Source organism: Leptonotus elevatus, chromosome 12 (assembly GCF_054856555.1).
Source record: "Leptonotus elevatus isolate MCC_2025b chromosome 12, RoL_Lele_1.0, whole genome shotgun sequence".
Lineage (NCBI taxonomy): Eukaryota > Metazoa > Chordata > Actinopteri > Syngnathiformes > Syngnathidae > Leptonotus > Leptonotus elevatus.
Window position 1 is genome coordinate 14,598,005 of NC_141250.1, and position 16,257 is coordinate 14,614,261.

Sequence of the window (16,257 nt, forward strand, 5' to 3'; positions counted from 1 at the left end):
TTTATTACCTCTGCTAAGGAAGCTTTTATTTATTACATGTTCCTTAATTTGTTTTGATTGCTTGTGTGCGATTTCTACTTTTTTTTCCCTAAGGGTATTTCCATGACATTTTAGCAATGGAGTCAAAGTTACAACACAAATGCCCCAAAAAATGTCATCAGGTTTTCTTGTTTGAATTATTTAGCCAGGTGTAGCTGATACCTCAGCTCAGGAGTGCTGATGCTCGGATCTCTGTCAAATCAGATCAGGTTACAATTTCTTGTGCTAATCTAGGATTTTATTTTGTCTTGTTGGAGAACGTCGATGAAATTTGACATGTCGACAGATTGACAGCCATCCACTCATAGGTGACAAACATAGGCTTGTATAATTCTGAGTGGTCCTCTTGTTATCATGAACTATACACTCACCTTTATATATACTGTCCTTTACCTTCTGGCTACTTACACATGACAACAACATCATATATCCACTATAGAATTAGAATTCCAATCGTTTGTCATTGCTATCGTAATGGAAACTTGATCAGGTGTGCCACAGCAAATGATCCAATATCACTTAATTGGGCCATTATTACTTATTTAACAACAAATAATGTATCGTTGTTCAATCATGCCAGCAGTTTATAGTGTCAGGCAGAGCAATTAAATGCTTTTTGATAGATAGCAGAAGGTATAATTAACCTGTGACATTGTCATTCATACAACAGAATAATAGCAGAATAATAGCTGCACAGACCCGGATAAGATTTCACACTGAGTAAATTAATTAAAGAAGAGATCATTATTTTATCACTCCCATTTTTAGGCTGTGAGATTTTTCTTATAAATAATATGTGCCTTGGCTCAAGTTAATGTAGGGCAACACTGCACTAAATAAGTTCTCGCCACATCAGCAAAATGATTGTCCATCTTCTTTTTTTTTTTCAAGGATGAATTGCTGCTACAGTCTATCTATAAATGAAAAACGAAGCAACAGCGTGTAGCTTGTTGTTGATGCTCATTGCTCACCATGTGGGAACGTGACCTGGATGGGCTTGGAGGTGTTTCTGAGGTTCCACAGGGTCAGGCTGCCGTCTGAGTGGCTGCACATGAACTGCTTGCCTTCATGATGCCAGCTGACTGAATGGATGGCCTGCAACAACAGGAAATAGATCTTTACATGAATGACATTATCAACAGAAAAGAAAAGCATATCACAATAAAGAAATAAATACAATTTCTACTTTGGAATTCATATTATATTATATTTATGTTATTATTTTTGCATTTATATCAAATTGAATCATGCATCGAGCCATAGGTCAGAAATGGAGATATGACTCGCATTTTAACTCATTCACTGCCATTGACGGCTATAGACGTCAAAAATTAATTATTTCTATTAGTTTAACATTTTGTTCCACTTTTGCTAACAAAAAGTACGAAAACCTATAACTTTTTTATTGTACATTCAGAACAGATATAACATTTGTGATTAATCGTGAGGCAACTATTGAACTCATGCGAGAAATTACGATAAAATAAATGAAAATAAATAAAAACACCTCTCGTATGAACTTACCTCATCATAGTAGATTCTGAAATCAGCCTTTTTGGCCCTGAGATCCCACTGTACTATTGTCCCGCTCTCGAACCCAACAAGAAGCTACAGGGGATAAAAGATGATCAATTAGCCACATAATGAAAACAGTATGCACTTAATTACAAATTCATTGCACATGTAGTTACATAGGCAACCATTATTTTTCAGAACTTATTCTATACATAGCTTAGGCAGCATTACCTGTTCTTGGAAGATTTCTGCTGATGTCAAGTAATATAGTCAATTTGCACTGTGAAAGCAATAATGTAATTCAATTTCTACACAGCTCCACTTCCTGCCTGAGCTATTATCACAGCAGCAAGACACAGACATCTGAGTTATACACTAATGCGTGCTTCGTATTTATTGAAGCAAAAACTATCCTCATTTCTAATTCTAAAAATGACAACACTGACCAATTTGTTTGTTAGCAGTTGTATCACATATTCAGTACAAGCCAAAAATGCAAATCACAGTCCGTGTGCGTACATTCCGGTTAACACACCGAATATTATAAGTAAAAAATATAGCACGCAAGTCCCACATGCATCGTCGGATGAAAGTCGAGCAGACTTGACAAAATTCCATCAGCATAGATGGAAGCGCTTCTCGAGGAGGGTAGCGTTAAAGGAAAAGGCGGAACGTGTTCATCCTGCTGAGAGGAAAGACTTGTGACATCTCACACTGGAAGATCAAGAAGTTGAGGGAAAGGTGGGGGGGGCTCGAAGAAATTGTGAAGTCGGCAAATGTTGCCTGAGCTCTTTTAGTTCAGTCCTATAGGGTATGTTATTGATATGCAAATCTCCATGAGAGGGGTCACCCGTAATGTCTTCTTCAAATTCAAAATTCGATAGAAGAATATTCAAATCGCTATCCAAGTTAAACCATGGAAATGAGCAACGTCTTTAAAAATAATTGTTGTTCAAAGCTAGGATGAAAAAAAAAAAAAAAAAAAAAAAAAGAGCAATGATGATGACATTTCCGAATGAACAATACTGAGCTCTTAAAAAAAAAAAAAAAAAAAAAAAAAAAAAACAAAGCTAGGATGGGATTATATTCAGTATTAATATCGTTTTTGGCAGGATTACCATTTCTTTTTCCATCAAAATAAGTAGTGAAAAAATGAAATATCACAGGCTTATCGGGGCGAGTAATCAAATGCCTGAATTAATATGCAACACTTGATTGCCTGTAATTTCTCAATTAGAAAAACACATCCAACAGGTCTTGATAGTAATTCAAAACTCAGTATTAGGACCCATTTCCAGATTACATTATGCAAAATAAAAAATAATTAAAAAAAAGAGCTCGTGACATGATCTCCTGCAGCTTTGGAACGATCTTAGAATTATACCTACCTTGTATTTTAACACACTGCAAGACGGATCATTGAATTCACAAAGACGCCTGGGCTCGCACAAAGAAGAAATCTTTTCTCAATCTGTTCTAACAGCACTTCAACTGTCTGCATCGCGACCTTAAAAAAAGATTCGATCCCTTGAATGCGACATGCTACACTTTGTCTGATGTCACGTAGAGCAACAAGCAGCGGCAGCTGTGAGCGTGTGTCATGTTTTTCTTTCTTCACAGCTTGTCAAGCCTGATTTTTTTCCAGCGGCTATGAAAACCATTGCGCCAATCAATGCGCTTGTCAATGACCTCTTTTGCAGCCATCGGCCACCTGACACTTCTTGGACCAATTTTTCATTGGCTTGAGACACAACTCAAAGGATAATATGTCTTAAGTCTCCCAAGAACAACTGTGTGTGTGTGTGCGTGTGTGTATGTTTGTGTGTGTGTGACGGCAGGGGGAAAGTATTACAGTGTTATCGTGAGATCAGTTGAGAAAAAAGGCCAAAAACAAAGATGTTGTCTTCCTACTCACCTTGCCTTCATCCTTTGGGCTGTCACTCAAATGAACTACGGGTCCTGGATGAGTTTTAGTTGCTCTGTAAAGAGACAGAGAAGTAAAGGGAAGTGGCAGTGATAAGAAACACACTAAAGAAGTTGTATTTGCAACACAGCTTTTCTGTTTTCTTTTTGCAATCAGCTTCCATTAAAAACGTACTTTCATTCATTTCTCATTTTAAAAAAATTATATAATGATACAAATCATTATCATTATCATTATTATATATGCATTACTTATTTTATTTTCTATAATTAAAATACAATTCTAACCATTTGAATTATGAACAGTGTTACCCCCTAACACAAGATGGCAGCAAAACATGTATTAGACAATGCTATGGCCTGACTAAATGGAGCTCCTCCCCTCACTTCAACATAGTTCCTTGGTCCCAAGATGCCACACAATGACACGAAAACAAGTTGTTGTTGTGTTTTGAATATATATATATATAAAACATGGCTTTGGCCTGAGCACAAAAAAAGCAAAATGTGAGTTTTGTGCCTTGAGATGCAAGCTTAATTTGCTGCTTGACCAAGTTTGTAGTTCAAAGACACTTTTATCTCAAATCATCGTCCCCAATGTAATGAATGGAAGTGCCATTAATCTGTTCCAGCTTATCCCCCAAAACAAAAAAAGTTTTGTGATGTATTTTTATTAAAGAAAAGAACACTCTATAAAACTGTACTTTTATTTATAAAAAAAAAAAAACATGTAAAGAAATAAAATTGTGTGCATTGTGATTAATTCATTGTGGCTCTTTATGGTGAGTGTGACTTGACAAAAAACAAAAGAGTTTCACCACTACTGAAAGTGTTTTATACGTTAACCTGTGTATCGCATTTGCTATTGTGCGCTAGCATTAAGCTAGCTCACTTTGAGACATAATTGTGGTTACAAAGTGCAATTCTCTTTGTTTAATTTGACAGTAAACTTCAACTGCGAGCAGCATGACACAGCTTAGCCTCTTTTTTCAAGTCATGTTTACTACCTGAAAAACAGCTGCTTGCCACAATACAGGGCTTGTATCTCCAATTTAAGTTAAGCAATAACTTGGTGGAACAACGACTCGTATCTCGGATCATCTTAAGGCACACAAGCCATCACATTGATACTTCAAGTGCTCGTTCCTGTTTTTACTGTCGGCCACAACATAAACAACAAAGACTTTGGGCGCATAATGACTGTACTGTTTATGCAAAGACCTAATAAACCGTTATGTAAGAGTTTACTGCAGTTTGATTGCACTGTGCAGGTTACAAATTGTGCTGTATTGAAAGTGTTTTGATTGATGCGCCCTAGAAACGCCGTCTACGGTTGTCCAACAAATCCGCCTCGGTGCTACCTCCGAGTCAATTGTCATTGAGCGTGTGACAGACTTTTACAATTTGTTTTGAACCCTGCAGGCTTGTTAGTGCTGCTTGTGAAGTCCTCTACGGTTCTCTCGGGGGAACTTAAACAATAAATGATTATTAAAAAAAGAAAGAAAAAAAAGCAGGATGTGTGTGTGTGTTTGTGCACATTTGGGAGTTTTTGCAATCCATATTCAATTCAAACAATAGAACCACAGTGCTATATAAATATGGATTTTTAACTATATTAACAATTGATGCATGTTTGAAGGTTTTTTTTCCTGCAGGGGAGGCAGAAATGTCGGGAATCAATCAAACTTACTACATACTGCATTGTGACTAATGCTTGAATCGACACAACCTTCATTCACATATTCTTTGTGAAAACCCACAGAAGTAAAAAAATATATATATATATAAATAAATAAAAAACCTCTTCTGTAGCGACTCCCAAACATAACGTTGGCATCTCAGACCTTTGCAGAGTCTTCCCACGCAGACACACAAACAAGCAAACACACATACACGCAGTGTTATGACTGCTCACTGTAGTTTGGGATGTCACAAGAAAACAAGATGGCTTGGTTGAGGAAGTGGCGAATGACTGACATGGTTAGCAGCGAGCCTGTCAGTGTAACACCAGAGAGTGTGACGTGGGTGGGTGACATTTGAGAAAAAAAACAGTTATCACTCACATGAAAGACACAGTGGTGTAATTGATGGAGATATAAGATGTCAATGTACATTGGCGGCAGTAAAAAGTACATCGTAACAAATTGACAGCTTGAAAACTCTGTTACTACTTTCTTTCTTTTGATGATTATGTTCATTGGTGTCCAAACTACGGCACGGGACCATTATTTTAGCGGCACATGGTATATAATACAAATAACTTTGGACAACGCTGTTTAAAAAAAAAAGAAAGAAAGTGGCATTAGAGTGGGTAGCCTTAGAAGTCTAGACATCCAAAGACACAAATAAACTTACAGCTAAAACAGTTACCAGAATTTCTCTTTACCACGCCACACTATGGAGAATCAAGAAAATCGCGATTTCCTTTTCTGCTTGTGAACATACCTCAATTATGGCTATATTACTATAGATTGCTGTTTTTTTTTTGGTTCTAAATGTGGAGATTGGATTCAGCTGCTGCTAAGTGGAGGGCCAGATCAATCCAAGTGGATTACAGTGCACTAGGCCGGCCCAAAAATAGCAGTTAAAAAAAAAAGAATGAATGAAAGAAAAGGGTGGTGTTATGGTGGGTAGAGGGTAGCCTTATTAGTGTAGCTAGTAGGTGGACAGTATTGGGGATTACCACTACTATTATTACTAAACTTTTCTAGACATCCAAAGACACAAATAAATGTACAGCTAAATCAGCTACATAATTTTTCTTCTTAACACCACAGAGAATCAAGAAAATTCCGAATGTTTCCTCTTGTGAACGTACCTCAATTATGCTCACCTTACTTTTTTTGGTTCTGAATGTGGAGATGGGATTCAGCTGCTGCTAAGTGGAGAGCCAGATCAATCCAAGCGGGATACAGTGCCCTAGGCCGCCCCAAAAGTAGCATTTTTTTCCCAAAATAGCTACATCATATAAACAATATTTGATTGATTGATTGATTGGTTTAACCGTATATAATAAGTTACAGTTTTTTTGTTTATTTTAATCAATGCGGCTCTTTCATCTATTTCCCCATATGTGTCCCTCGGTGGAAAAGTTTGGACACCCCTTCACAGTATCATCTTCAAAGTGTGTTTTCTGTTTTTGGAGGGCTCATGCTTGTCTGATGTGTATTAAAAACTAGCATCAAAGTTCTACTTTTTTCTGTGCATGCGTGTATGAAATGCAAATGGTGGTTAAGTCATTCCTGACATTTGGGTTCGAAATTTTACTCTACAAGACATCTGTGTTAAATGTTGTCTTAATCAGTGTGAGGCCACAGTGACCCTGACCTACAACTGAATTTCCTCATATCTCTATGATGAATACCTAATTGAGCAAAGCATTTTTTATCTCTCTGATGATTAGGCTGGCCAAGTACATCAGCAACAGGCCAGGTTGAACTCACACGATTATTTCTCCCTTCTACGTTATGTTCCATGTGTAGCCTTTAAATTCACCCTCCACCAGTGTAGGGCTGGGTATTGCCAACAACTTGATGATACAATGCATATCACGATACGGTATCGTGACGTGATATCCCGATATACCGATACATTGCCTTCAACCGCAATGTGCATCCTGATATTTTCCATTATTTTACATACATTTTTATCACAACAATCAGAGTATATCCAAATGCTATTTTTAACTCATTCACTGCCATTGACGGCTCTAGACGTCAAAAATTAATTTGAACTATTTCTATTAGTTGAAAAAAAAATCCACTTTCGCTAACAAGAGTATGAAAACCTAGGAAAAAAATATTGTAAATTTAGAACAGATATAAAATTTGTGATTAATCGTTAGTTAAGTTAAGTCATGTGATTAATTACAATTTAAAAAAATGAATCGCCTGACGGGCCTAATTTTAAAAAATCTAATAAAAATAAGGGCCGTTTAATCGTAATTAATCGCATGATCATTTTATATCTGTTATTAATGTACAATAAAAAAAATAGGTTTTCATAAAAAATGAAATTAAATGAAAAATTGTTAAACTAATAGAAATAGTTCACATGAATTCTTCACGTCTATAGTCGTCAATGGCAGTGAATGAGTTAATATGCTGGATGGCAAAAACGTTTATGAATGAACGTCTTTGTATCGATATCCATCCATCCATTTCCTAAATGTTTATTGTAAAGAGGCCCACAATAATATGTTCCCGTATGGATTTTCTGAGCACACCCTTACATCAGAGGCATCATCACATCTGATTCAGAGGTTTCATTACTTACAACTCGATGGCTTTGTTCCACATAATGACGTATCCGGACAAAATGAAGGACTCGATGTTGACGATGTGTGTGTTTCCGCGCTCCGTCCCCACATAAAGCCATTTACTCTGAAAGGGAAGGTGGCAAAATGTGATCCTGGAGAACAAGAAAGAAAATGAGGAGGGAGGGGAAAAAAAAGGTTAGAATATGCGTACAAACTGGTGTGTGTGTTTTTTACACTTTGACTTGAATCAGACACTAGTGGCTTTGCATAAGCAGCATTCATTCATTTTGCAGTCTGGACACAGACGGGTGAAACATCTTCTTCCTCAATAGCACCACAAAAAGTCACTTATTGAAATGGAAAAAAAAAGTCACTAGACACCAAACACGAAAATCACCAAGTCTAATCACTGATTAGGCTTGCTTCATTGCAATGCTCTAATGCTGCCGCTGTCGTCATGGTAACAAGAGCAGTACTTGACATTTGCATGAGGCAAAACCAACCCCCCCCCCCCCCCCCCCCAATGTGAAGATTTAAACCAGAGTGTAACAAGTTACAGGTTAAGCCATGTGGGAAATGTTGTAAATTGTGAAGAAAATTGATATTATGTCTGCTTTAAAGGGAAAGTCAACCTTCATTTTTTTTTTACAATAATATGTTATATGCGGCCTCACTAGTGTAATCATGACATTCTGATTAACAATACATTTGTGGAATATGAGTTATGCAGCAAAATAGCCGTATTTATCCATTTCAGGGGGCGGCCATTTTGTCCTTTGCTGTCGACTGACATCACTGTTGCTCAGGGCTCTGATGACAACCAATCATAGCTCACCTGTTTTATGAAGCTGAACTGCGATTGGTTGTTAGCTCAGACCCGAGCCACTGTGATGTCATTTTCACTCGACAGCAAGTAGCCAAATGGCCGCCTTCTGATAGTGATAAAAACTGCTGGATTTTGCTGTTTTAACTCATATTCCACTAACACAATATTAATCAGAATACCGTATTTAGACTAGTGGGGCTGCATGGGACATATTATTGTCAATAAAAAAAAAATTGGGGGGGGGGGGACTTCCCTTTTCACGTTATCCAAAGAACAAAACTATGTTGAATATGTTTCTGTCTTTGTTTGAATTTTTATCCTTTTTCTAGGAGATCAAAAACATAATGTGGCAATGTTTTTACAGCACTCACTAAGCAATTTCCTCTTTACGGCTCACAAGCTCCAGTGTGGGAGCACGGGGGGGGGGGGGAGGATTTATGCTATCTGGGGATTGCCATAATAGGCTGTGATGTATTGTCGTCATTACTGTACAATCAACACGTTTCTTTCTTCCCAATTTCAGCTCATTGTTAGTTTTTAGTCGCATTGAGATGTAATTTGCCAGCAACTTTCCGCAGTAATTGTAGTCACTGATGGCACATACATCAACACTCAGCAATAGATTAAACATATCCACTAAGTGTGACTTGCCAAACTTCTGTTGACTGACGTTAGAATTCAACACAAAACTGCAACATGCTCGTCACGTCACGACCGTATCAACGTTAATGAAAGGAGGTTTAATAACATGCCATGACTCATTCACGAAATTCATGAGCCAACTCATCCTGATTTTTTTAATTTAATACTTGGCAGGAATGTTCTACATCTTTTTCCCCCTCAGCATGCAGTGCCCATCATTCGGGTATCATTGCCTCCGTTCACACTTTTTTTTTACGGATACATACGCCTCATCCTAATAAGAGTAAATAGGTAATCAAAGACGCTTTTCATTGAATTAATATCACATACAGTATTACACCAAGTATTACTTGAAGTATAAAAATCAAGATGGCGAATAAGTAACCGTAATCACAGGATGGCACTGTCAGCCCCCTGGTTTTCCATTTCAACCATCCACATATATGTTTTAAATTTACTTACAAATCCATATGAATTCTAGCAACGTGACAAACGTGTGACGTCATGAAAAAGAAAGAAATGATGTTGATTAATCGTGCTGCGTTTGCTAGATAATTGCAATTTTATTTCAGTTGGGTAACTGTGCAATTTATAATATTGCTATTGAAAGAGAAATTACGGAGGGTACACACATTCCAACAGATTTGAATTAGAAAAAGTCAGTAAAGACCTGATTTATTTTTTATTTTTTACGTTTCTTAAAGATTATATAGAACAAGAAAAAGAACGGTAGCCAATCAGGAAGCTCGGAAAAACTGTCATCCACCATAAGAAAATGGCAGGTAGAAAAGTTTATGTAGTTACAAGGTAAGCTCACAGTTGGCTTAACTTTTCTATTTCTTCATCTACCACAAGTCTTTATTTATTTATTATTATTATTATTATTTTTTTCCAGCAGTCCAGTTGCCCTGTGGCAACAGCCGTCTCTCCTTGCTCTTGCCACAAACCTCTTGCTTGGGGGATACTTGCAATTATCGGTGGCTTGCTGTGTTGGTCATCTCAATTGCTCATTATGAGCAAAAAGAAGGGGTGGGGGGGGGGTGGGGTCCTTGATGTGTAGGGGGCTGTCATTATAAAAAAAATGATTAAGATGTAAGAAAAAAATGGTACCGTAGCTGTGGGTTTTGCCATGTGGGATCAATTGAAAAGTCAACTGAAGCACTGTATGCAACACATCTGCTTTTCACTATAACTTGATTTATCCTATCTATATTTTGTATTGTTTTGTTATTCACTTTTTGTGGACCCCACAAAGATTAGCTTATATCGCGAGAGCTAATTGGGCACCAATAAACAATAAACTGCTCGATAAAGTGAAGAGAATGCATGAATGTGTCACCATTACGGAAAGAAAACAACAATTGCTCTTTCACTTGTGCACAGAAGCGTGTCCAAGGTTTCAATAATGTCCAATTATATTATGGTGTGAAATTACTCAGGAGTGACAGCAACAAGAAAGAGAGAGACTGACAGCTATCACAACACAATTGTCTCCAGTGATTCGTGCATGATTCCGAGGGAGATTCTGAGTGGGGGTGTTCAATGCGTTCGTTTCTGTAGGTTGAGCCTGGAGACACAGAGTTAAATAGGAAGTCACCACCTTTGAAGGATGACTCACGATGCTCTTTTTTTTTCTTTTTTTCCCTTTTGTCTTTGAGCATGATTCACTGCTCGACTGCTGAGGGCTGCAGAGGCCTCCTACCACATCGCAACACAAAGCAGGTACAATCTTGTTCAGAGATCAAAACACAATTGCAAACCTTCTCCTCTGTGTGTTTGTGTGGGCATATGCATAGCGCGGATTGGATCTGTATCTAAGATTTTAGAACAGAAAAAAATGGAGTCAGAGGAATTTTAACAATGAAAACGGCACTTTCCTATATATATATAAAAAATAAAAAAAAGCCTGGCGCACAAGTCTCTTGAATCTTGACCCTTTGCTTGTATGCGATTATTTCTGCAGGTACTCCATTCCAAAAACATGAATACGTTCACTGAAGACTCAAAATTGTGAAAATGTGAGTGGGAAGCTTGTTTGTCTTTATGTGCTCTGCATGCTTGGGTAGTAACAGAATACATAGAACAGTGCTGCATAATTAGGATACAAAAAATGTACTGTTTTGTGCTCCAAATACAGACAAAAAAAAAAAGATTATCTATATTTTAGGTGTAATTTGTAAAAATCTGGATGTTGCAGGATAATAATAAAAAAAAAAATCAATAGTTTGTCACTAAAGTTTATTTTATTGATATTTAGTTTTTTTTCTTTTTCTTTTTTGTTACAACAATACAATTTTAATTGTAATTTTATTATTGCATTTTGTATTGAAGAAACAAAAACGTAATTGAAAGTAATTCTTTATTATGGTACTTGGATTACATTCTTGAATGCTATTGGAATATATTTTTAAAGTACCTCACCTCTTTCCCAAAGTCAGCTGTGATTGGCTCCTGCTACCCTTGAGGGAGTCCCGTGCCACTCTAATAAGGCGCTATAGAAAAGGTTGGGCTAGACCATTTAGTTCCGCCCCACTTTTTGCATACAAAACAACCGGAAAGTTTTCCTCTTTATGTTTGAAGCATTTAGAAATATCTGTGAAGTAATAATAAGCATGCCAGACCAATATTTTTGCTATTTCAATTTATGATTCACACTCAATATTGTGCAAGTAATGGCTCTATTTTCATTACTGGTGCTGATGATAACCACTAGTGATGTTTGCTGTCAAATGAATGAATGAAATGCGGCAAACATCCACACGGAGCTCACAATCTGTCTGCCTGTGCCCCAATCAAATGGACCAAAATCGCATTAGACTACCTGCGCCAGTATTTAGATGTGGTCCAAGCAGGCAGCACCTTTAAGAAAGACTTTCTGCCACCAAATTGTCATGCCGCCTGGTATAATGGTTAATTCACCTCAGTTGACACTCAGGGATAGACAGCAGCTATCTGCTATCCTGAACAAGATAAGCAGCATAGCAAACAAAGACCAAAGCCTCAGTGACAACAGTTGGAGTCCCCACTGCCTCTATGACGCTCCTCTCATACATTCGATTAATTTTATTGTAGCACCTTCACTTCTCACTGCGCTTGTCTTTAGCACTCTGGTCAAGGTTTGATGCATGTTCACCCACAAAGCTCTTTTCCCTGTTGCCAAGTGCTTGCTCATGGTGCAGTGTCGAAGCAGCCATTAATCATCTGTGCCACTGATGCGGTCTACAGGGTTGCGGGGAATCACAGCCTATCTCCGCTGACATCGGGAGGGAGGCGGGGTCACCCCGGACAGCTCACTCGTCATTCACAGGTTAGCTCGCCTCTCGCCCGATGTCGGCGAGGACAGGCCTCGCGTGGCTCAACATGGGATGAGTGGAAAAGATAATGGGTAAATGGGTGGCTGAACTACAGTTAGACTTTAGTCTTGGAAAAAAAGACATTCGAATTCACATAATACCTTCATTCTGGTTAGAAAATAACCATTTTGATTTAACAGCCTTGTAGAGCTGCCGTTCAGCAAAAAGTATAGATTTTAAGTTTGAAAGGTTATTCTGGAAGCACATGTACACGACATTGAACAAAAAAGTCTTATCTCAACTATGAGGTATTTAGACAAGGCTGATAAGAAATGAAGAAAAATGGTGTTGTGAAATGTGTTTTTGGCATAGAGGACGGCTCTATTGTGAACCAACCAAGGCGTTTAAGCCATCAATTTTCTGCTTAGGGGTTTATTTTTTCAGAGTGGTGACCCTGTTTTCAAAAGCAGCATATAAAAGCCATTGCCTTTAAAGTTTGATGACAGAGAAAAATGTGAGTCCGCTCTCAGCATCGCAGTTTTTTTGTGTCAACTTTTTTTTTTGATCGATTTTACAGATAGTGTCAACAAGGTTATGCTCCATCCATCCATTTGTCCTCATTAGGGTTGTAGGCTAGCTAGAGCCGATCACAGCTACGTCCTGGATTTTTGTATGTCTAAGAAGAGGTGCTCACCTTTCTCTGTTGAACTTGAGTGAATGCAGGATAGCCGGTCGCCTCTGACGAAGATTCCACAAGTGTAACTTGTCATCTGCGCAGGCTGTGACTAACGCCCCCTGTAGGCAATTAAAAAAAAAAAACTTCAGCAAATAATCAAGTACAGAAGAATGACAAGATTGAAAAAGGTTTGAAAGTTAAAAAAATAAAATTGACCAGTTATGATCAACAAATAATGTAGTGCTTTGAGGTACGAGATAAAATTTGTTCCGCGACCATGTTCGTATCTCAAATCATCAACATGAATCCGTTCCAGGCTCCTCCAAAAACAATTTGTTTTGTAATTTTTGGAAGTTTGTCATGATGAATTCATTGCAGCGCCTCCTGGTGCGCCGAACAAACATCGTGCGGAAATATGATACAGTCATGCAGACAAATGGAGAAGAGTTTCGTTCAACTAATGTATGCGACTCCGTAATCTGTGGTAATATTCACCATTTTTTTGTAGAGGATGAAGAAAATGTGCTTGTGACTATTGTTATATTGTCTGTATTCACATGTTGCTGCTCCTTTTGTGTTCAAAAATCTGTTTAAAATGACAAAATACCACCAAATGGATGCTACTCATTAGAATGTCTATGGCATTTCAGACTTAAAGGCAAAGCTATGTTTGTTTTAAATATATGACGTGTCATTCTCTTTGTGACAGTAAACTTTAACTGAGAGCGACACTAAACAGTTTGTCGCCTCTTTTTTTGGAAATGTGTTCACTATCTGTCAAACTGCCGCTTGTTGAGATGAGTTGCTCTTATCTCAAATTTTTGCTCACAAGTCAAAACAAAAGAAGTGCCAATCGACGCTTAAAAAACTCACTGTCTAATTAATAAATTGTCAATCCATTTTTTTTTTTAAATCACACTTGTTCTGGGTTGCAGGACAAAGATGTTATTAAAAACAACAACGGCAGGACTAAAGCAAATAATACTAATAACTTGTGAAAAATGTAAGCTGCTCGACCCTTGTTCACATCATAACAGATTGTATTTACAGTGAAATTCCCAGGGTGAACCTCTTCGAAGGCTGGAGCCCAAGGAAGAATTAGTATTAGATTAAAAATGTAATCTTGATATTAAAAAGTGTAAAGCAGCTTTTTCCTCTTATTAATTTCAGTTTTATATCATCTGCTCACTGGCCACAGGCCACCGCATTCTTCACATGAATCATTTGCATAATCTTCAAACTCCTTTTAAGAAAACTGCTTTTTCTTTTTACACTTTTATTTTAGTGGAACGGCATCCAGTTGATTAAAATAAAACAGCACTTATGTCTTTCCTTTAATTGATTGAATGAGTTAGAATCTTTTTTTTTTTCTTTAGATTTTTTGTATGGGCAATAACACAAAGGAATGACAAGTGAGTGAAAAAAGGAGCACAAAAAACATTGAAACCCTAACACAACAATGAACAACTTACATTTTGATGCATTTATGTCAAATAGCATCCTAAGCAGCAAGTCAGCTAACTGGGTATTGTCCTCTCTATATCCACAAAAGCTCAAACAAGACAAACATGTAATTTGCTGTACTGTCCATTGAACTCAAGATTTTTGTTTTTGGCATTTGATTTAGTATTAGCTCTGCAAGGAACTGCTGTTGGAAGCTTAGACATATTGCCTCCATTTATCTGTTCTTGCTCCCGAGTGCTTTTCCTCACTTTCAGCTAACATCATCATGCTTTTGTTCTCCAACTAAATTATTATTTGGGTCTGTTTGACTTTCTTGTGGCATTTAGAGTGAAATAACAGTTGATATACAATTTACTCTTATCCCCAAATAAAAATGTGCTTTTGTTGTCCAAGGTTTGATCGAACCCGAGGGTTTCAAAGTAAGTGCTTTCCGTAACTATAAACAAAGTGTATGCCATTCGAGTCTCCTTGTGTAGAGCAACTTAATCAAAGCAACACAAACATACAAATGAAGCTGTTCTGCAAGCACAACAGACAATACTATTATTTTTTTGTATTAATTAATAAATTAACAATTATTTTTAATGTATATAAATGAAGTAAACAATATGAATTTTATAAATTAATAATTATTATTTATTTCATTCAATTTATTTGACATAGTCCTCAGTATACCACAATCAAGTCCAGCATTTTTAATTAGGCCTTTTATGAAAAGCAATTATGTTAAGAACTCTTGCGATTTATGTTGTTAACAATGTGGTAAACAAGAAAGTAAATAAAGTATATTTATTTGACAGTACCAGCCACCTTCCTCTTTTCAATGTATTATCCATTCAGTAAAATAATACATTCAAAACAGGCAAACAAACAACTTAAATAGTCTAATAATATCCTGCACAACACAACCTCTGATCATAATTGCAATTCTGCTTAATGTTTCATGAACAAGAGAGAGAAAGAGAGAGAGTGAGAGAGAGAGAGAGAGAGAGAGAGAGAGAGAGAGAGAGAGAGAGAGAGAGAGAGAGAGAGAGAAAGAGCGAGAGCGAGAGAGCGAGAGAGCGAGAGAGAAAGAGAAAGAAAGAGCAAGAGAGAGAGAGAGAGAGAGAGAGAGAGAGAGAGACCATGCACTATTGTGAATTCATTTTTGGATGATTGACAACCCCGCGACGACGTTGGTGTTACGTAGTGACGGTTCATGCTGTTATTCCGCAGCGCCTTTTCAAAGTAGCCACTTTTGCGCTAATAGATGAAGTCAATACATCAAACTGAATGTCAAGAGGAAACTCTGAGCAAACATCCATTAGCAAGGCAGCCACAGCCCACACACTTGAATGCAAGAGAGGGCATTGACATGCGGCAACCATGGAGAGAACACCTGCATTAATCGCATGGTCACCAATAACCCTGCAACACATTTGGATACATTTGCTTTTGTAATGCTCACTACAGTACCCACCAGTTTTTGTTTTATTTTATTCAAATTACAATATTGTTATACACGTCTGTTTCCAAACAAAGAAAACTGAATAATACACAAGTGAATAACTGCATAACTTAATATACATGACCCAAGGGAGCAAATTGTGAATAGATTTACTCCATTTCATGTCAAAAATAA

At 37.3% G+C, this 16,257-nt stretch overlaps 1 protein-coding gene across 17 annotated transcripts in view; it reads right to left on the bottom strand.

The window, feature by feature from the left end:
- Positions 1 to 16,257, bottom strand: part of stxbp5l (syntaxin binding protein 5L) — a 101,405-nt gene that overhangs the window by 40,049 nt on the left and 45,099 nt on the right. For all 17 annotated transcript variants that reach the window (XM_086091515.1, XM_086091513.1, XM_086091511.1 and 14 more), the window contains exons 4-8: positions 13,191 to 13,291; positions 7,753 to 7,887; positions 3,470 to 3,533; positions 1,564 to 1,647; positions 1,011 to 1,134 (exon numbers count right to left, since the gene is read on the bottom strand). In XM_086091515.1, coding sequence (XP_085947641.1) covers positions 1,011 to 1,134; positions 1,564 to 1,647; positions 3,470 to 3,533; positions 7,753 to 7,887; positions 13,191 to 13,291 — 508 coding nt within the window. The remainder of the gene's footprint in view (positions 1 to 1,010; positions 1,135 to 1,563; positions 1,648 to 3,469; positions 3,534 to 7,752; positions 7,888 to 13,190; positions 13,292 to 16,257) is intronic.